The sequence below is a fragment of the Carcharodon carcharias genome, chromosome 3 (assembly GCF_017639515.1).
Source record: "Carcharodon carcharias isolate sCarCar2 chromosome 3, sCarCar2.pri, whole genome shotgun sequence".
Lineage (NCBI taxonomy): Eukaryota > Metazoa > Chordata > Chondrichthyes > Lamniformes > Lamnidae > Carcharodon > Carcharodon carcharias.
The window spans coordinates 107,079,379-107,102,333 of NC_054469.1; the positions used below are offsets into that span (position 1 = coordinate 107,079,379).

Consider the following 22,955-nt stretch of genomic DNA (forward strand, 5'->3'; position numbering starts at 1 on the left):
CTGCTCTAAGGAAAACAGCCCTAGCCTCCAGTCTCTCTTCATAGCTGAAACGCTCCAGCCCAGGCAACACCCTGGTGAATCTCCTCTGCACTTTCTCCAGTGTAATCACATCATTCCTATAGTGTGGCGACCAGAACTGCACACAATACTCCAGCTGTGGCCTGACTCGCGTTTTATACGGCTCCAACAGAACCTCCCTGCTCTTATATTCTATGCTTCGGCTATTAAAGGCAAGTATCCTTATCTACCTGTGCTGCTGCCTTCAAGGATCTATGGAAATGTACAACAAGGTCCCTCTGATCCTCTGTACTTCCTAGGGTCCTACCACTCATTGTGTATTCCCTTGGCATATAAATCCTCCCAAAATGCATCACCTCACACCTCAGGAATAAATTCCATTTGCCACTGCTCTGCCCATCTTACCAGCCCATCTATATTGGCCTGTAATCTAAGGCTTTCCTCCTCACTATTTATAACAGCAACAATTTTCATGTCATCTGCAAACACACTGATCATACCTCTTATATTCGCATCCAAATCATTAATGTGCACTACAAACAGCAAGGGTCCCAGCACCAATCCCTGCAGTACACCACTCATCACATGCTTCCAATTGCAAAAACAACCTTTGACCATCACCCTCTGCCTCCTGCCACTAAGCCAATTTTGAATCCAATTTGCTAAATTGCCCTGGATCCCATGGGCTCTGACCTTCTTGACCACTCCCCCATGCAGGACTTTGTCAAAAGCCTTACTGAAGTACATGTAGACTACATCAACTGCACTACCCTCATTTACACAACTAGTCACCTCCTCGAAAAATTCAATCAAATTTGTTAGACATGATCTCCCCCTGACAAAGCCATGCTGACTGTCCCTGATTAATCCCTGCATCTGCAAGTGGAGATTAATCCTGTCCCTCAGAATCTTTTCCTATAGTTTCCCAACCACTGATGTTAGACTCACTGGCCTGTAATTACCTGGTTTATCCCTACTACCCTTCTTGAATAATGGTACCACATTTGCTATCCTCCAGTCCTCTGTCACTTCTCCTGTGGCCAGAGAGGATTTGAAAATTAATGTCAGAGCCCTTGCAATCTCCTCTCTTGCCTCACATAGTAGCCTGGGATACATCTCATCTGGGCTTGGGGATTTATCCACTTTTAAGCTCACTAAAAGCACTAATATCCCCTTCCTTTCAATGCTAATTTGTTCAAGTATATTACAGTCCTCCTCCCTGATCTCTACACCTACATCGTCCTTCTCCATAGAGAACACAGATTAAAAGTAATCATTCAAAACCTCACTTATGCCCTCCAGCACCAAGCACAAATTGCCACTTTGGTCCCTAATGGGCCCTCCTCTTTCCCTGGTTATCCTCTTGCCCTTAATATATTTATATAATGCCTTGGGATTTTCCTTTATCTTGCCTGCCACTGTTTTCTCACGCCCCCTCTTTGCTCTCCTAATTACTGTTTTAGTACCCCCTTACACTTTTTATACTCCTCTAGGGCTTCTGCTGTTTTCAGCCCTTGGTAAATGCTATAAGCCTCTTTTTTTCCCCCTTATTCAATCCTCCAATCCCTTGACATCCAGGGTTCCCTGGACTTGTTGGTCCTACCCTTCATTTTTATGGGAACATGTTGGCCCTGAGCTCTCACTATTTCCTTTTTGAATGACTCCCACTGGTCTGATGTAGACTCTCCTACAAGTAGCTCTCCCAGTCCACTTTGGCAAGAAATTTAAATTGGCCATTTCCCAATTCAGGGCCTTTATTTCCGGTCCATCTTTGTCCTTTTCCATAATTACCTTAAATCTTACAGAGTTATGGCACTATCCCCAAAATGTTCCCCCACTGAAACTTCTACCACTTGCCTGGCTTCATTCCCTAAGCTTAGGTCTTCCTCTTGTAGGAGTTTCTATGTGCTGGCTCAAAAAGCTCTCACTTTAAGAATTCCGCCCCCTCGAAGCCTTTCACACTAAGATTATCCCAGTTAATATTGGGGAAGTTGAAATCCCCTACTATTATTACCCTATTACTTTTATACTTCTCTGAGATTTACCTACATATCTGCTCATCTATCTCTTCTGTCTGTTTGGAGGCCTATGGTACACTCACAGCAAAGTGATTGCTCCCTTTTTGTTTTTAAGTTCTACCCATATGGCCTCATTTGAGGAACCTTCTAAGATACCATCCCTCCTTACTGACTCCTTGATCAATAGTGCAATACCATCTCCTCTTTTACACCCCTCCCTGAAGTTTCTATAGCCTGGAATATTGAGCTGCCAGTCCTGCCCTTCCCTCAGCCATGTCTCTGTAATAGCAGCAATATCATATTCCCATGTGTTAATCAATGCCCTTAATTCATCTGCCTTACTTGTAAGACTCCTTGCGTTAAACTAGATGCAATCCTGCTTTGCATTATTCACTTGTGCCTTAACAGGTCTATATTTGCTGTGCCTTCGAGACTGACTTAGTTTCTCTTCCATATTTGGCTGTGCATCACCCCCTACTGTACCTTTATTCTGTATCCCATCCCCCTGCCAAATTAGTTTAAACCCCACCCCCTGAAACAGCACTAACAAACCTCCCCACAAGGATGTTGGTCCCATTCTGGTTCAGGTGCACCCTATCCATCTTGTACAGGCCCCACCTTCACCTGACCCAATGATCCAGGAAAGTAAAGCCCTCCCTCCTGCACCACCTCTTCAGCCACGCATTCATCCTCTCTATCCTCCTATTCCTATACTCACTAGCACGTGGCACAGGGAGTAATCCAGAGATTGCAACCTTTGAGGTCCTGCTTTTTAATCTGCTACCTAGCTCCCTAAATTTTTGTAGCAGGACCTCTTCCCACTTTCTACCTATGTCGTTGGTACTCTCATTCCAATCTTGATAATTACACAGATTTTCATATTTTCTCAGAGGAGGTGTTTCTGAACTATTTGCTGGAAGGAGGATGTCAGAGTTCCCAAATCAAATGCTTTTTGTGTTTTCTTCATATTTTCTGCCTAGGTTTAAATGATTGCCTAATGTTTCTGGAATCTAAAAAAAATTACTTATTTGATGTGTTGTTCAAACGATTTTGTTTGTGCAGCATATATAGCAGATTGCATTTCTTTACTGCTTACAAATACCATTGCTATTTAAGTGGTCCAATATGTTCTTCTAGTATTTATATGGATACAAAGCAAGACTTTTAGGGAAAAATACACATAGGGTGGAATCGTTTCAGACTTTCGCTAAGTGTGTAACAGGTCGGAAAAACGACATTTTACTTGCTGGCCACAATGACGTCTTCTCACGCCATATCATCCCAACCCCGCCGCATTAATTATGCATTTCCAGGATACACGCCATTTCGATGGTGCGTAAATAGCAGTGGCATTCGATGGCAGCCACCTGCCATGCCATCACCCCGTGGCTTCATCACACCAGACACCACATTTAAAGTACAGCCGCGCTCTTTGCTTCCAGCCCAGGACTGCTGAAAAGAGGACATGGCCCCGAAAGGGCAAGGAGAGTGCAGCCCTTGAGTGCCTTTTGGACATGTGGAGGCCCACTGTGATGCCCTCTGCCCCCACTCTGGTCAAAGGAGGGTCAGCAACATTACCAATCTGGCTTGGTAGGCAATGGCAGTGGTGATCTGTGCCAATGCTGCACAGAAGAGGTTGGCACCCAGTGCAGAAAGAGGATGAATGATCTCATTCATGCAGCTGGGGTAAGGCCAACATCTCATCACTCTAAACTAAATGCACTCAAGCCCATCACACATTCAATGGCATCTCATTCACTGCTAGCTCAAGGGATATCACCACCCATTCTCACACACGTACCTTCACATGTCCACTCGACCTCAACTCCCCTGGAGACTGTCTCCTCAGCCATAACCATCTTGAGGCCACTTGCACAGATCAATATGTGCCCCCACACACACACCCTGGGAACCTTCCTTCCCCACTACAACCCTCATCCTGCAGCCCCTTCCCTTGCCTGAGGCCAAGCAAGCCCTAGCTCTGCAGACATTGAAAAGCCACCCACATATGGCTGATCTGGTAAGTGGGGACCTACTCGTGAGCCCACCTAAAAGTGATGTGGTGCTGCCTGTGAAGCCTGTCACTGATGACCGCGGGCACTGACTGAAGTAAGTAGGCAAACAAACCTTGTAGTCCTGAGCCCACCAAGTGCACACCTTATATATGCTGTTGTGAAACATGTGTTTTTCCACCAACGTGGGCGGACGATCCAGCGGGGGTGGGGGGAATGATTCCGGCAGGCTGGCCTAAAATGATAAAGGCAAAAAGCTGCAGATGCTGGAAATCCAAAACAAAAACAAAAATACCTGAAAAAACTCAGCAGTTCTGACAGTATCCATGGAGGGGGATACAGTTAACGTTTCGAGTCCAAATGACTCTTCATCAGAACTAAGGAAAAATAGAAAAGAGGTGAAATATAAGCTGGTTTGGGGTCGGGGTGGGGGGGGGGGTGGGGGGACAGGTAGAGCTGGATAGAGGGCAGTGATAGGTGGAGATAACCAAAAGATATTACAGACAAAAGGACAAAGAGGTGTTGACGGTGGTGATAAAATCTAAGATATGTGCTAATGGTGACATTAAGAGTAGAAAGCAGGACGAATGAGGTACAGATAGCCCTAGTGGGGGTGGGGTGGGGGGAAGGGATCGAAATAGTCTAAAAGGTAGAGGTAAAACAATGGATAGAAATACATTTAAAAATAATAGAAATGGGTGGGAAAAGAAAAATATATATAAACTACTGGAAAAAGGGGGATCGGAAAGGGGGTGGGGATGGAGAAGAGAGTTCATGATCTAAAGTTGTTGAACTCAATATTCAGTCTGGAAGGCTGTAGAGTGCCTAGTTGGAAGATGAGGTGCTGTTCCTCCAGTTTGCGTTGAGCTTCACTGGAATATTGCAGCAATTTCTGGCCTAATATTGAGATGTAGATGTATTACAATGAAGTTCCTGATGCCTGATGGCGGGAAACACGGCCCGCCATTGGTAGGCTGAGCAGACAATTGCAAACCAGTTTCATGCCGTCATGAAACTGATCGTGTCATATTCTCCGCTCATGGCGCTAAAAATGCCCGACGTCAGCGGGCGCAGAAAATCTCAGCCATAACAATTGCACATTGTTCAGAAAGAAGTTCCTTTTATATTTGGTCTCTGCTGATTGTTAGTTACAATGATCTAATGGAACAAAGAAACCTTGCTGTACCTTCTCACTGGATTGGTATATGCTGTTTCATGCTGTAGTCAGTATCTGATCCAATTTCACACTAGTGTTATAATTTCCCACAAACATTCAACATGTTGTATAATAGGTATCATTTATGTTATTATTATAATACTGGTTACATCTACCAATGACATATCTCTGATTTTACCTGAGAACAAAAAAATTAGGATTGCCCTACTTATGATTTCTGTATAGTCCTTAAGAATTCTGTTTCTTTTTTCCTCTTTCCACAAGCTAGTCTTAGGCAAAATTGATCAATGGGTGAGGTTATCAATTTTTTTTAATGGTTTGATTGGTTTCCATTCCAACAGGGCAGTAATTGCTGGAAGGAGAGATAAAATGAAAAAAGCAAAACATAAGCCAGTGCAGAAGGAAACCTTGCATGAAAATTAGAAGTGTAGTACATGCTACAGCAATACTTCAGTCAATGAGTAGCTGAACCTTAGGAACCTAGAACATAACAGGTTTGGTTCCTACTAGTGCACAGTCATTTAGCACAGCTGAACCCTGGTAAAGATATTTTAATAGGTTTTATTATTCTTGGTTCAGAGAAAAAAAAAAATAGGTATGATTTGTTGCTCTTGATCACTATTCTACTACTCCTCCTAGAAATGCATGGTGTGTGGCCATTAGGCAACAACACAATTGAGTCAGACCATGATATTCCTCATTGTCAACAGTAACTGTCCAAGCTGAAATGTGAAACATAGAAACATAGAAACTAGGAGCAGGAGTAGGCCATTCGGCCCTTCGAGCCTGCTCCGCCATTCACTATGATCATGACGGATCATCCATCTCAATGCCATATTCCCACTTTCTCTCCACACCCCTTGATGCCCCTAATATCCAAAACCTTACCAATTTCTTTCTTGAATATACTCAGTGACCCAGCCTCCACAGCCTTCTGTGGTAGAGAATTCCACAGGTTGACCAACCTCTGAGTGAAGAAATTTTTCCTCATCTCGGTCCTAATAAGCCTGCCCTATATCCTGATACTGTTGCCCCTGGTTCTATAATCCGTAACCTGGGGAAACTTCTTCCCTGCATCCAGTCTGTCTAGCCCTGTTAGAATTTTATACGTTTCAATCAGATCCCCTCTCATTCTTCTAAACTCCAGTGAATACAGGCCCAGTTGAACCAATCAGTCCTGCCATCCCTATCAGTCTAGTGAACATTTGCTGCATTCCCTCTATGACAAGTATATCCTTTCTTAGGTAGGGAGACCAAAACTGCATGCAATACTCCAGGTGTGGTCTCACCAAGGCCCTGTATAACTGCAGTAAGACATCCTTACTTATGAATGCAAATCCTCTTGCAATGAAGGTCAACATACCATTTGCCTTCCCAATTGCTTGCTGCACCTGCCTATTTACTTTTATTGACTGTTCTACAAGGACACCCAATTCCCTTTGTACATCCACACTTCCTAATGTATCACCATTTACATAATACTCTGCCTTTCTGTTTTTCACACCAAATCATATAACTTCACATTTATCCATGTTAAACTGCATCTGCCATGTGTTTGCCCAGGCACCCAACTTGTCTAAATTGCGTTGAAACCTCCTTGCATCCTCCTCACAACCCTGCCCAGTTTTGTGCCATCAGCAAACTTGGAAATATTGCATTTGATTCCCTCATCCAAGTCATTTGTGTATATCATGAATAGCTGGGGCCCAAGCACTGATCCCTGCGGTACACCACTAGTCACCGCCTTCCGCCCGGAAAAAGACCCATTTATTCCCAGTCTCTGAGCTGCATTTTCCCTCTGTCAGGAGGGATGTGCGGGAGCAGGTGCAGGCGGGCCAATTAAGGAACGGCCAGCCTGACGTCCACTCCTGAAGTGAAAGAGCGCACAGATCTCCGTGAGGCAAATTGTTGCCTCAGGTAGATCAGTGGAAGTTATGAAAATTTTTGGAAGGGTAGAAAAATATTCCTGTCATATCCCTTCATGTGACACTGTCACATGAGCTAGGAAATGTCAATTTCTTATATTTAAACATTTTATACACATTTTAAATCCCTCATGAAACCTCATCCTGCATGTGGATGAAGTTTCATGTTCTTTCTGAAGGCTGCCTGGGCTCTTCACCTTCAGGTTGGACAGGCAGGTCCATTAATTGGTTTAATTACTTTTTTAAAGGCCTTAAGTGGCGGTTGACAGTTCGGCAGGTACGCCCATCGAACTGAAAATCTAAAGGACGCAGGGTGACTTTGGATGCATGCCCGATGTCACCCTGCATCATTTTACATGTCGGCAAGCAGGTCCAGCTCCCCGCACACCAACTGGAAGATGCAGCCCTCTATTTCCAGTCTCTTAACCAATTCTCAATCCATGCCAGTGTATTACCCTCAATTCCATGTGCTTTAACTTAGCCCACTAGCCTCCTTTGTGGAACCTTATCAAAGGCCTCCTTGAAATCCAAATACACCACATCCACTGGTTCTCCCTTATTTATTCTACTAGTTACATCCTTAAAAACTCCAGTAGATTAGTTAAGCATGATTTCCCTCTCATAAACCCATGCTGACTTTGTCTCATCCTGTATTGCTTTCCAAGTGTCTGTTGCCATGTCTTTTATAATAGACTCTAACATTTTTCCCACTACAGATGTTTGGCTAACTGGTCTGTAATTCTCTGTTTTTTCTCTCCCTCCTATTTTAAATAATGGGGTTACATTTGCCAACCTCCATCTGTAGGAACTGCTCCAGAGCTTATAGAATTTTGGAAGATGACCACCAATGCATACAATATTTCCAGGGCCATTTCCTTTAGTATTCTGTGATGTAGATTATCAGGCCCTGGGTTATCTTCAACCTTTAACCCCATTAATTTCTCTTGCACCATTTTTTAACTAATACTGATTTTCTTCAATTCCTCCCTCTCACTAGACCCTTGGTTCCCTAGCATTTCTGGGAAATTATTTGTGTCCTCTTTTGTGAAGACAGAACCAATATATGTTTTCAATTCTTCTGCCATTTCTTTGTTCCCTATTATAATTTCCCCTGTTTCTGACTGTAAGAGACCAACATTTGTTCTCGCTAATCTTTTTCTCTTCACATATTTATAGAAGCTTTTACAGTCAGTTTTTATGTTCTTTGCAAGTTTACTCTCATATTCCATTTTCCCCTTCTTGCTCAATCTTTTTGACCACTTTTGCTGAATTCTAAACAGCCCCCAATCCTCAGGCTTGTTGCTTTCTTTTGGCAATTTTATATGTCTCCTCTTTGGATCTAATACTATCCCTAATTTCTTTTGTAAGCCATGTTTGAGCCACCTTTCCTGTTTTATTTTTGTGCCAGACATGAATGAATAATTGTTGTAATTCATGCATATGTTCCTTAAATATTAGCCTTTGCTTATCCTGTCAAGCTTCCCCAATCCATCATTGGAAACTTATGCCTCATACCCTCGTGGTTCCCTTTATTTAGATTCAGGACCCTAGTTTTGGATTCACCTTCCTCACTCTCCATCCTAATGAACAATTCTATCATTTTATGGTTGCTCTTCCCCAAGATTGTTAATTAATCCTTTCTCATTGCACAATACCCAGTCTAGGAAAGCCTGCTCGCTAGTTGGTTCCTCAAAGTATTGGTCTAAAAAACCATCACGAACACACTCCAGGAAATCCTCCTCCACAGTATTATTGCTAGTTTGGTTTGGCCAATCTATATGTAGATTAAAGTCACGCATGATTACAGTTGTATCCTTATTGCATGCATCTCTAATTTCCTGCTTAATGCCTTTCCTTACATCTCCATTACTGTTTGGGGGCCTGTAGACAACACCCACCAATGTTTTCTTCCCCTTGGTGTTTCTTATCTCCACTCAAACGGATTCAACATCATGATTTTCCGAGCCAATATCCTTCCTCACTATTGCATTGATTTACTCCTTTACTAAAAAGGCCACTCCACTTCCCTATTTGTCTGTCCTTCCTAAATATTGAATACCCTTGGGTGTTCAGTTCCTGTCCTTGGTCACCCTGCTGCCATGTTTCCGTAAATTCCAACGATATCATAACTGTTTATATCTATTTGCGCTACTAATTCATCTACTTTATTGTGAATGTTCCGCGCATTAAGATACAATGCCTTTAGACTTGACTTCTTAACCTTGTTAGCCATCTTAGCTTTATTTTGCACTATGACCCTATTTGTTTTCTGCCCTTGTTTTTTCTTCCTTCCACTCTTGCTTCTTACTTTTCTGTCTTTTGTTTCTATCCTTATTTTCCTCTTCTCTGTCTCGCTGCTCAGGTTCCCATCCCCCTGCCATTCTAGCTTAAACCCTCCCCGAGGGCATTGGTCCCAGTCCTGCCCAAATGCAACCCATCCAATTTGTACTGGTCCCACCTTCCCTAGATCCGGTCCAAATGCCCCAGGAATCTGAGTCCCTGCCCTCTCCACCATTTCTTCAGACACATATTCATCTGATGTATCCTGTTATTGCAACTCTCGTTAGCATGTGGCACTGGTAGTAATCCTGAGATTACTACTTTTGTGGTCCTACTTTTTAATTTACGTCCTAACTCCTTATATTCAGCTTGTAGGACCTCATCCCTTTTTTTACCCATGTCGTTGGTCCCAATATGTACCATGACCACTGGCTGTTCAACCTTCCCCTTCAGAATGCCCTGCAGCTTCTCCGAGACATCCTTGAAGAATGACTACCTGGGGAAATATTGAGGTTCACCTGATCTCCCACTGGAATTTTGGCAGAAATCCTGGATCACTGGCTTTGTCCATGCTGTCTCTCCAAGGATTCTGAAGACCTTTTGCTGTAGTTTTGGTGGGAGATAATGAGAACGCATAATCATCATGATTAAAAGAGATAGGGAAGAGCAGAAAATTGACAGGAGAAGCAGCAAGCAATTACAAGCAGAATTGTACAATGTAATGGTTCAGTATGTTGAAGCACCAACATGGAGAAGTGGGACACAGATTTTATGGTCCATTGTAATGAGTAGGCTTTGATAATCATGTTGTCTTGTTTATTCCTATGAGACGTTCTCTTTCTCACAAAGGAGAGAAAACTCAGGACTCCATTTCATGAATTTTCCTAAAGATAAAGTCGTACTGTTTTCATCAGTTTTAAATACAGACACTTTATGAGATTGGTTTATAAAGCAAAAGGTATTGTAATCATTCAAAATTTTCACTGAATTAAAATCATCCCTCTTGGATGTTGTCTTCAGTGCTACACACAGATATAATAATGTCAGTTGTTTTATGGGAAGTGGATCTCACATTTTCAGCAATAAGTTCAATTCAAAGCAAAGATTATTGAATTATTGACAATATCTTAATGTTTCTTTCAGCTTTCCTTTGCTGCAACTACACCAGTCCTGGCTGATAAGAAGAAATATCCTAATTTCTTCCGGACAGTCCCATCAGATAATGCAGTCAATCCTGCAGTTGTCAAGTTCCTCAAACATTTTCATTGGCGTAGGGTAGGAACCTTGACCCAGGATGTGCAACGATTCTCTGAGGTATGTTTTCTTTACTTAAGATAAATATACAATGACCTTGGACAACTCATGATCGGTGTCAATGGTGTTGATGGATTTATAGATGTTTATGTAATAGTATAATTTTGTATTGCAATGTTGCCAGTGGAAAATTCCTCACCCATAAGAGAAGCAGTGATATATAATATAAAGGTTTGCGATCTCATCACCTTGCGATTTCCCTTTATTATTTCCTATTGTAGTCTTTTGCATTAGTTGTTCACCTTACTGCACCAGGGAAATATATACACAAAGATTTATGATACTAATAGATTGCAATTAGTTAACAGTGACCTATTGATCTATAGAAAAACAAAATGTGCACAGATATGCAACTGTTTCTTCAATGGACGTTCATTCCCTCAAAAGGGCACATCTCAATGGGTGATAGCCATCCGAGTGATGTTTATTCATTATAATACTTCAGCATGAGTGGCAGCAGACAATCTAACTCTGGAGGAAATCATACAGTCTATACATTAAGGAACCACTCAGGATGTTTTCCTTCCAAAACCAAGAGCACAGTGGTCAATTCTAACAGCCCTAATATTGTTCTGGTTGGTTGGGCTAAAGCAATCAGTTTGTTCCATCCATTTGTAAGGATGTTTAATCAGTGCTTACTGATGTCCAGCTCTGACTGTTTAATAAAACTGCAATTGAACTTGTGAAGCTTTGGCTGCTCAAATTATTTTACTCGAACTTTTATGTATAGCTTGGCACAATCAAGCTCTGCTCCAAACATTTAATAGCTAATTCTATTCAATTTAGCTTTAATAATACAAAATCAGACCACTGAGAAACCAGAAGGACGTACACAGGGCAACCATAGGAAATCTGTCATTTGATTACATCAGCTTGGTGGCAGTGGAACCCAATAAAATCCATAATTTGTTCCTCTTCGAATTGGCTGAATTTTATTCGAATAAATCTTCAGCATGTCATTGTCAGTGCAAAATGATTGTCTATGAAGCCAATAATTGCATGTGTTTACTATTGAGCTGTATGAACACGAATCAGAATTACGAATTATGGTTGCAAGAGTACACAAAATGAGGAGGAACTTGAGCAGAAACAATTGTAATTACTGTGCGAATGTAATTTCAAACATCTCAATTGTGCAGTTGGAAGAACCTGCTTATAGTATAAATCTGAGCAATTATTTTCCAGCATTTACAAAATGAGAAGTGATGGAACTAATAGTGTCCTTTGCCTCAAAGCACTTAATTTTGAACAATCAACTGAGCCCCTTTAAGACTTATTTTCTAAGACTTTATTGCAGTTCAGTTAGAGGAATCAACCAGACTTGAGATTCGGACCTGTTGACATGGCTGTTATGGCATTGAAGGTGATGTGTACCAGGCAGAACAAATCCACAAAGGAAACTTGGCCACACTATCACAATGGTTCTACAATTTGTATTTATTTTACTTGCCACCGTAATGATTGATGGGTTATCTGTCTTGTCTTTCTGCATGTGTTAACATAGCAATATATAAATCCTTTGTGTCAACAGAGGTCATTTCAGTACAGTGTTCAGGTTTTAAATATCCAGTTTCCTTTGAGCTTTAAACTCTTGAAAAGGCATCTGCAATTAGATTTTCTTGTCCAGCCACATGTATAATATGTAAAATAAACAGTTGCAGTAATAAAACCCATCTGAACAGTCTTACACTTCATTCTCAAAATTTGTCCAGAAATTTTAAAGGATTGCGGTCTGTGTAAACAATTGTTTCTGATTAATTGCTTGCAACATAAACTTCAAAATGCTGCAAAGCTAACGCCAGAGCCAAGGTCTCCTTCTCAATGGTTGATGTCATCTCTGATGTACATTCAGCATTTGTTAAAAAAAACCTTTCGGTTTCTCAATTCCAGTTTCATCTTCTTGCAACAGTACAGCACCAATGCTTACATCACTTGTGTCAACTGCCAACTTAAATTGCTTGGCATAATCAGGTACTGCCAAAATTAGCGTCATAATCAACACAGTTTTTAAACTGTCAAATGCATTTTGACACTCCTGTGTCCATTGAAACTTCTTGTTCTTTTTTAATTGTTTAGTCAACTGAGCAACCGCACTGCTAAAAGTTGGTACAGATTTCCAGTAAAATCCACTCATACCCAGAAATCTAAAAACGTCTTGTTTTGCTGCAGGCCCAGAGAAATTGATGATGGCTTTTAATTTCACATCTCTCTGAGCCCCCTTACCATGTCCAATGGTATGGCCTAGAAATGTAACTTGCAATTTTGCGAACTCAATCTAAGCCAAGTTCATCACCAAATTAGCTTCTTACAGTTGGTTAAACAGTTCTTTCAGATGTTGGAAATTCTCCTCCCACATTTGACTGAAAACTGTCAAGTCATCAATATAAACAGCACAATTGCTCAGTCCTGCAATTACTTTGTTTGACAGTCCTTGAAATGTTGCTAGTGCATTTTTCATACCAAATGGCATAACTTTAACCTGATTATAGTCCATCTGGTGTCACAAAAGCTAATATTTCCTTTGCTCCCTCTGATAACAGTACTTGCCAATATCCCCTCAGCAAGTCAATCTTTGTGATAAACTGTGATTGTCCCACTTTCTCAATGCAAACTTCTGACATATAGGATATGGTATGAATATATCATTCATATGGTATAGAATATGAATCTGCTTTTGTCATTGCATTTACTTTCCGATAATTCACACATGCTTTGTGTTCCATCCGGTTTCACAATAGGCAAACTCCAGTTACTGCAGCTAGACTCAGTGATGTCATTTTGAAGCATGAATTTGATTTCTTTCTGCACTTGTGATAATTTTGCTGGACAACCTATAAGGATGCTGCCTTATTGAAACTGCATCACCCACATTTACATCATGGGCTGAATTTTGCTCCCTGTGGGTGGGCACACGCCTGACCTGATCGGCTGAAAAATCGTGTGAGAAGACATCGGGCAAGCATCCCAACATCATCGTGTACTGCCGCGATATTTTGCTTGGTGCGGGCGCACAAAAGTCAGAAGCGCACCCGCTGACAATTGAGAGGGTAATTAAGCCTATTAACGGTGCAATTGACTCCGATTTTCATTGCCCGTCCAGCCTTACAGTTGGCGGATGGGCGAATTGGCCAGGTGGCCTTTGCAATTTTCATCAAACCTTATCCAAGGGTGGGATGAAATTTCTGTGATGAAATAAAATAAAAATAAATTTCTGTGGACAGCATTTTTATCAGTTATATTTTCAGGTGATTGATTCTGATGCATGGACACTTTTTTCCAGTTTTCAAAACCTTTATTTTAGTTTTTTCAGGTCTCCAGCTCCCTGAGTCAGTTGTCTGCCTTCAAGGAGCTTTCTTGCAGTGCTCACCCGTGCCTGCGGTGACATCATTGCCTGCCCTCTTCCTGCCCCCACCCTGGCAGCGCTAAGCATTTCAGTGCACATTTCACATACTGAAATCATAGACCGTTTCCCAACCACTCCTGGGCGCGTCAATTGGGTGTGCTGCCAAAGGTAAAATTCAGACCCATGTGTAGCTAAATTTGTCCTCCCTAGCTTACCCCTACAAATAGCTTTGTGTGACTGCAATAGCTTCTCCAAATCACTTTGACACTTGCCTGGAAGGTAACTCAATATTACATCTAAAATTTTAAGTAAGGCCTCATTGTCCAATTTGATTAGAGTAAAATCAATTTCCGAATCTTTCATTTCTACCTCTTTCTTTTTATCTACCAGCACTAATACCTCCTTTTGGTCAACTTTCCTGTCAAAGTACTTTTTAAGCATATTCACATGACACACCCTCTGCTTTTTTCTTCTATTTGGAATATTTATTAAATAATTTACTTCACTCAGTTACTTTTCAATTCTGTAAGGTCCACTAAACCTTGCCTTTAATGGTTCACCCAATGCTGGTAATAAAACTAACACCTTTTCCCCAGCAACAAAGCTACAAGCTGTGGCTCCCTTATCTGCCTTCACCTTCATCACCTGTTGTGGTATCTTTAAATGTTCCTTAGTTAACTCATGTTCTTTTCAACCTTTCACTGAAGTTTGTCACATAAACCAGGAGAGTAGTTTCCGAATCCTGATCAATTAATTTCTCCTGAATCAACTTCAGTGGTTCCCGTACCTCATGACCGCATACTAATTCAAAAGGACTAAACTTTGTTGAGTCATTAGGTGCATTTCTAATAGTGAATAATAAGAACAGAATTCCTCCATCCCTGCCTTGTGGGTAACCCTAACTATATGCCCTTATCATAGTCTTTTGAGTTTGATGCTATCTCTCCAATACTGCTTGTGATTCAGGATGATAAGCTGACGATTTAAACTACTTTATCTCTAGGCTGTTCGTGACTTCCCCAAACAAGTGTGACATGAAATTTGAACCCTGATCCAACTGTATTTCTTTTGGACACCATTTCTGGTAAAGAATTTGGTTAATTCTTCAACAATCCTTTTTGCTGTGATATTTCTCAATGGCATCATAGAGCCATAGAAGTCTACAGCACAGAAAAAGGCCATTCGGCCCATCAAGTCTGCACCAGTCAAACAAGTACCTAACTATTCTAATCCCATTTTCCAGCACTAGGCCCATAGCCTTGTATGCCATGGCATCACAAGTACACATCCAAATACTTCTTAAATGTTATGAGGGTTTCTGCCTCTACCATCCTTTCAGGCAGCGATTTCCAGATTCCCGCCACCCTCTGGCTGAAAAAATTCTTCCTCACATCCCCTCTAAACTTCCTGCCCCTTACCTTAAATCTATGCTCCCTGGTTATTGATCCCTCCACCAAGGAGAAACGTTCCTTCCTGTCTACCCTGTCTATGCCCCTCATAATTTTACACGCCTAAATCATGTCCCCCTTCAATCTCCTCTGCTCCAAGGAAAATAACCCCAGTCTATCCAATCTCTCCTCATAACTAAAATTCTCCAGCCCAGGCAACATCCTGGTAAATCTCCTCTGCACTGTCTCTCGGGCAATCACACCCTTCCCATAATGCGGATTCCAGAATTGCACGCAATACTCTAGCTATTGTGTCACTTTTGGGAATCTAGTGGACACATCCATGATTGTCAGCAAGTACTGATTTCCACTTTTTGTCTTAGGGAGGGGCCCTACACAATCAATCAGGGCCCTTCTGAAAGGTTCCTCAAATGCTGGAATCAGAATTTACCTATCACTGATTCTTCCTGCTTCACTTGTACACAAACCAGTTTTTTTTCCTGTGCCTGGATCTCTGAATCTTATTCTTATTTCCAGAAGGTTTCTGCATTCCAATTACTTCAGCACCTTTTCCCTGTAACCTCAAACACATTGACTTTGTGTGCCCAATCTTATTATACTGAAAACATTTAAGCTTTCTTACATCTCTTCCACTCTCAACACGTTTCCTTCTGAGTCTGAGGTGAAATCTCCTTTGAATCTCCAGCTGTTCCTTCTCTTCCTTGACTACCTACCTTCCTCTCACCTTCCCATTTTCTATCCTTCTCAGGTTTAAAAGGGTGTTGAAAAAAAGGTTTTGAGTTTTGGACTAGCTCATAACCACCTGCTAACTCTGCTGCCTAGCAGTTTTAACCCTTTGTTCCCCCACATGGATTCATCCTATTGAAGGAAGTGAATCTTTAAATTCTTCCAAAATAATCACTTCTCCAAGGGCTTCATAGGTTCCCTCTATTTTTAAAGCTCTGATCCACCTGTCAAAATTACTTTGTTTGACTCATTCAAACTCAATATAAGTTTGCCCATGCTGTTTGCTTATATTCCTAAATTTCTGCCTCTACGCCTCAGGAACCAACTCATATGCACTCAAAATAGCCCATATAGAATATCATCTGACATCAGCTGTGGTCCCATTTAACTCATGTCCTTCATCTGAGATGCTGATGTCGGAATCAGATTCAATGCTTATGAATGGTGTTTTCAGTGCTTTGAAGAATGTTATGTTTTGTGTGATGATTTGTAAACTGTGCTTATCAGTATTCACTTATCCTTTCGTGTTGGTCACAACAAATGGCTGGATGTCATGGGATGTTTTTTTGCTTTCCAACATGACCAACACATTTCACAAGCACTTCATCTCCTGGCTTTAGTGGTGTAGCTCCAATTATCATGTTTCACTCTGCATATACTCTCATTCGATCCTCCAGTTCTCGATTGAGTTTGTATACATGTTGATCATTAGCCCTGTGAGGTAGCTTAGGAGCATGTGTATGCAAAGATGAGTTTAGCTGGAGGCTTTCCAGTAGTTGAGGAGTCACTCTATAATTGTGAAGAAAACAATACGACTCTGGCTTCCATGACTCGTTCTCAGCTGTTGTGGTACATGTCACTTTTTTCAATGTATGCATAAATCTCCAACTTTGCAATTAGTTCTTGGTCAATAGGATGTGATTTTTTGATGTGTGAAGCCAGGAAGTTTGCAAATCTATTGAACTCATCACTGTTGAATGGGTGTCCATTGTCACTTCTCACGTTTTGAGGGATTCTTCAGAGCTCTGAAGAAGGGTCATACAGACTCAAAACATTAACTCTGTTTCTCTCTCCACAGATGCTGTCAGACCTTTTGAGCTTTCCAGCATTTTCTGTTTTTATTTCAGTTTTCCAGCATCTACAATATTCTGCTTTTCTCTTAGATTTGGAACCAATCTAGCAACTCAAGACTGGGCATCCATGAGGCGCTGTGGGCCATCAGCAGCAGCAAAATTGCACTTGAACGCAATCTGTAACCTCATGGCCTGGCATATCCCCCATACTATCATTACCATCAAGCCAAGGGATCAATCCTAGTTCAATGAAGACTGCAGGAGGGCATGCCAGAAGCAGCACTGGTTATACCTCAAAATGAGGTTTCAACCTTGTGAAGCTATAATACAGGACTACTTGCATGCCAAACAGCAAAAGCAGGAAGTGTTAGACAGAGTTAAGCGATCCCATAATCAATGGATCAGATCTAAGCTGTGCAGTCCTGCCACATCCCGTCGTGAATGGTGATGGACAATTAAATAACTCACTGGAGGAGGAGGCTCCACAAACATCCCCATCCTCAATGATGGAGGAGTCCAGCACATCAGTGCAAAAAATAAGGTTGAAGCATTTGCAACAAACTTCAGCCAGAAGTGCCGAGTGGATGATCTATCTCAGCCTCCACAGGAGGTCCCGAGTATTATGGATGCCAGTCCACAGCCAATTCGATTCACTCCATGCAATATCAAGAAACGTTTGAAGGCATTGGATACTGCAAAGGCTATGGGGTTTGACAATATTCCAGAAATAGCACTGAAGACTTGTGGTCCAGAACTTGCTGCGCCCCTAGCCAAGCTGTTCCAATATAGCTACAACACGGGTATCTACGTGGCTTTGTGAAAAATTGCCCAGGTATGTCATGCACACAAAAAGCAGGACAAATCCAACCTGGCCAATTACCATCCCACCAGTCAACTCTTGATCATCAGTAAAGTAATGGAAGAGGTCATCAACAGTGCTATCAAGAGGCACTTGCTTAACAATAGCCTGCTCACTGATGCCCAGTTTGGGTTCCGCCAGGGCCATTCAGATTCTGACCTCAATACACCCTTGGTTCAAACATGAACAAAAGAGCTGAACTCTGGAGTTGAGGTGAGAGTGACTGCCCTTGACATCAAGGCCACATATGACTGAGTGTGGCATCAAGGAGCCCTAGCAAAACTGGAGTCAATGGGAATCAGGGGGAAAGCTCTTCACTGGTTGGAGTCATACCTAGTACAAAGGAAGGTGGTTGTGGCTGATTGAGGTCATTCATCTCAGCTCCAGGACATCACTGCTGGATTTCCTCAGGGTAGTGTCCTCAGCCCAACCATCTTCAGCTGCTTCATCAATGACCTTCCTTCCAACATAAGATCAGAAGTGGGGATGTTCGCTGACGATTTCACAATGTTCAGCACCATTGTGACTCCTCAGACACTGAAGCAGTCCATGTCCAAATGCAGCAAGACCCGGACAATATCCAAGCTTGGACTGTCAAGTGGCAAGTAACATTCATGCCACAAAAATGCCAGGCAATGACCATCTCCAACAAGAAAGAATCTAATCATCACCCTTTGACATTCAATGGCATTACCATCACTGAATCGCCCACTATCAACATCCTGGGGGTTACCATTGACCAGAAATTGAACTGGACTAGCCATATAAATACTCTGGCTGCAAAAGCAGGTCAGAAGCTAGGAATCCTGTGATGAGTAACTCACCTCCTGACTCCCCAAAGCCTGTCTGCCATCTACAAGGCAGAAGTCAGGAGTGTGATGAAATACTCCCTTCTTGCCTGGATGAGCGCAGCTCCCACATCTCTCAAGAAGCTTGACACCACCCAGGACAAAGCAGCCCACTTGAATGGTACCACATCCACAAACATTCACTCCCTCCATCCCCCCCCACGCAGATTGGCAGCGGTGTGTACCATCTACAAGATGCACTGCAGGAATTCATCAAGATTTCTTCAACAGCACCTTCCAAACCCACAACCACTACCACCTAGAAGAACAAGGGCAGCAGATAGATGGGAACACCACCACCCGAAAGTTCCCCTCCAAGCCACTCACCATCCTGGCTTGGAAATATATGTTCCTTCACTGTCGTTGGGTCAATACCCTGGAACTCCCTCCCTAACAGCACTGTGGGTGTACCTACACCACATGGACTGCAGCAGTTCAAGAAGGCAGCTCACCACCACCTTCTCAAGGGCAGCTAGGGATGGGCAGCAAATGCTGGCCCAGCCAGCAAAGCCCACATCCTGTGAATGAATAAAAAAATAACTGAAGTACACGTAACTATTTCTCTGACTGGGAATCTGTGTAGTGACAACAAGCCAAGATGTTTGCTAATGTGCAAGTCTGTGAAATCAATGCTAACTTCAATCCATGGCCATGCAAGTAGTTCAGACATCTTAAGAGTATCACAAAGATTTGACAATGTGGTTGCTTGACAAACACTGATTGATTTTGTTCTCAATCATGTGGTCAATTCCTGGAACCAAACTTTTCCTTAAGGAATTGTTTGATTTTGAAAATTCCCTGGTGACCTTCATGTGCTACAACACATTCCCTCAATGACTGCGGAATGACAATACAGCTGCTGTATAACACAAGGTCAAATATGGTTGTAATGGTGATTTTGTTCAGAACATTGTGAAGACCTTGTAGTGTGTGAGCAATTTCATTTGTAGACACTCCGTCAATCACATTTTTCCAGTTAGTGATTCCATTGCCATCGTACATAGTTGTAACGCTACATATTGTTTTGTTGCTGCTTTTGTGGCAGCTAGTTTTAGCGACTTGGGTAGCGCATTTAGGCTTTCGTGGTTAAGATGTGGTTTGGCAACCTTTTCCCCATGTCCAATATGACTGACTGTCAGAAACAGATGTCATGAAAGATAGTCTGCTAGGTTAAGCTCACCTGGCTGGTACTCAACATGGAATTTGTACTCGTGTAGTTTGAGTATCTAATACTCTATTCGAGTAGATGGTTTGGTAAGTGGATTGTTAAATAAGCTTACTAGTCTTCTATGAGTAGTTATTACTTCAAACTTGCTTCCATACAAGTAGAGATAAATGTATAAGATACCCCATGTGATTGAGGGCATTCCTCTCTATTTGTGAATAATTTTGCTGTTCAGATGTTACTGATTTGCTTGCTAACATAATGATTGCTGGATTATCTGAACTGTCTTTTTGCATGAGAACTGCACCTGAGCCAAATGGGCTTGCTCCATGACAAGTTGGTGGTTTTCTTAGGGTCAAAATAGGCATTTGTGCAACTTGCTGACAGCCATCGTTTGATCTGACATACAACCTGTTTTTGTGATGTCATCCACTTGGTGGTTTCTTTTGTCAGATCGCATATCGGGGCAGGTAACGTAATGAGGTCAGGAATTAAGCAACTACAGTACATGATAAAGCCCAGCAGACTTCCTGAAAGTTTGCAGGCTCCAGTGTTTGCAATACCCTTAAACTTTCTATGGATCAGTTGATGCTCTTTCACCGTTGAGCACACGACCGAAGAATTTATTTCTGTTTTCATTGAACAAACACTTGTCTTTGTTCAAGGTGAGATTTCATTCTCTAAGACATTGTAGGCATGTATGTGGGTGTTTCTCAAGTTCACCTTCAGTGTGACCAAAGTTGAGAATGTCACCATTGACGTTCAGCGTGCCTTCATGTCTTGAAATGCAGACTGAATTCATGTGCTGAAATACCTCAGGTACTGAGTTGACTCCAAAGTTGAGCCAATTGTATTGAAAAAGTCCATTGTGAGCGGGGAATGCTATAAGCTGCCTTGGGCAGAATTTTATGTTCCCCTGTCAATAGGTTTGTAGGCAGGGTGGGATGGCCATAAAATTCTTCAGATGGTTTTCCCACTAGGGTCTTTCCCACACTGTCCTCCCTGAATTTTTACAGCGGGATGGGATAGGCCTATGCCACCCTGCCCTTGCCCCAATTGAGGCCCTCAAGTGGCCAATTATTAACCACTTAAGGGCTGTTTCCCACCCAGCCTCAATTTTCAGACAGGTGGGAGGAATTCAGGGACGGGGGTAAGCCCGAAAAGTGACCCACCTCAGGCCTTCGGTGGGAAGGGGTGGGGTGGGCACCTCTATCAATGGTCTCCTTTAAGCATCAGGAGCCCCCACACCAAAATAGGTGATTCCTCCCCTCCTGGCTTCTCCACCAACACCCCCACCCCTCTTTGTCTACTGCCAGGGCCCCACCCCTCCTTCCTGCCCTGAGACACCCCAAAACATACCTTGTCCTGGACTCCCATGACTGAGACTCTGGGCATTGCTGGCAGTCTCAAACCTGTCCACTGCAGCTTCTAATGCTGCTGGGACTAGAGAGCTACTGGCCAATCCCAGATTAGGGATGGAAGTCCTGCCTCCAGCCAGTTAATGCTCTTTGGAGTGTTAAATGGCTGAGGGGCAGGCCGTATTGGTGGCAATGTGTTCGCCGTCAACTCCCCGAATGGTTGGAAGAGAAACTCTGCCATCTACAAAGTCCTGGCCCTTGATTCTTCTGCAAGCCTGCACTGAGGTCAAGTTTAGCAAAATGCTTAGGACCATTCGCTTTCTCGATGATGTCATAAATTGATGGCGTCAAGTGTTTTTCTGGTTGTATGGCTTCGTTTGGTTATTGAATATCAATGCAGATTCTAATCTGGTTTTCGCCCTTGGGTTTCTTGATGACTTGAATGGGTGAGACCCAAGCGGTAGGTTGTCCCCAGCTTTCTAAATAATGTCAACATCATGTAGGTGCTGAAGTTCCTTCCCGTCTGTTTTCTGACATGAAATGGTATTTGTTGCCCTTGATGCGACAGGAGGCACATTAGGATCTGCATGCAGCTTGCATTAACACCTTTCACTTTGCCAATACCAGTGAAGCTGTCAGCATCCAATTCGAGAATGCTGTTGTTATGGGTGGGAATTGTATATGTAACTACAACCAAGTGCAGATTGGTTGCTAAGTTGAAACTCAAAAGCGTGTCACACTCCAGATATGACATAGAATACAGTATTTGTCTTAATGTCTTCGAATGAAACTAGCATTTCAAAAGTCCTGAGAGCTTGCAGTGGTTTGCCATGGTTGGAAGGGAAACTTTTCATATTCCCTGGGTTGCAGAGAATGGGCCATTCCTGACATTTGTTGAACGTTTTGTCTCCCATCACATTGACAGATGCTCATGTAACTATGACAGCATCTACATCTGAGCAGCCAATAGTCACTGTCACGTATGACAGGACACATTGGCTACATTCTCTCACCCTTTTGTTGTGGTACATGGACGTAGCACCCTTCTGGTGGTATTAGTCTTAGTAGTTGATTTTGCTGATGAGCAACAAACAGGACCAGAGTGGTTGAGCTTTGCACAAGCTTTGCACTGCTTCCGAGCAGCAAGACTTTCTGTCCAGTGTTTGTAAACACCATCATAGTGGAAACATTCCTTAACAAGTCGCAACTCTGTTTGTGAGACTGCAGCTGTTATTTTGTAGATGGTTTCCTGGTATGTACTCGATGAACAGTGTTCACTGGAGTTGAACTTGGAGTATGGCAGTTACGATTGGCAGCCTCAACTCTGGACTTTGAAAGCAATAGTGATCTTGCTCATTCCAGCAACCCTGACAGTTTTCTGTTTTTCCTGAGTGCTTTTCAGTGTAGTTAACTACAGAGACAATCTTAAT

At 42.4% G+C, this 22,955-nt stretch overlaps 1 protein-coding gene across 1 annotated transcript in view; it reads left to right on the forward strand.

Annotated features, from left to right (window-relative positions):
* Window positions 1-22,955, forward strand: part of gabbr2 (gamma-aminobutyric acid (GABA) B receptor, 2) — a 969,806-nt gene that overhangs the window by 375,183 nt on the left and 571,668 nt on the right. The window contains exon 3 of the mRNA XM_041183971.1: window positions 10,574-10,744. Coding sequence (XP_041039905.1) covers window positions 10,574-10,744 — 171 coding nt within the window. The remainder of the gene's footprint in view (window positions 1-10,573; window positions 10,745-22,955) is intronic.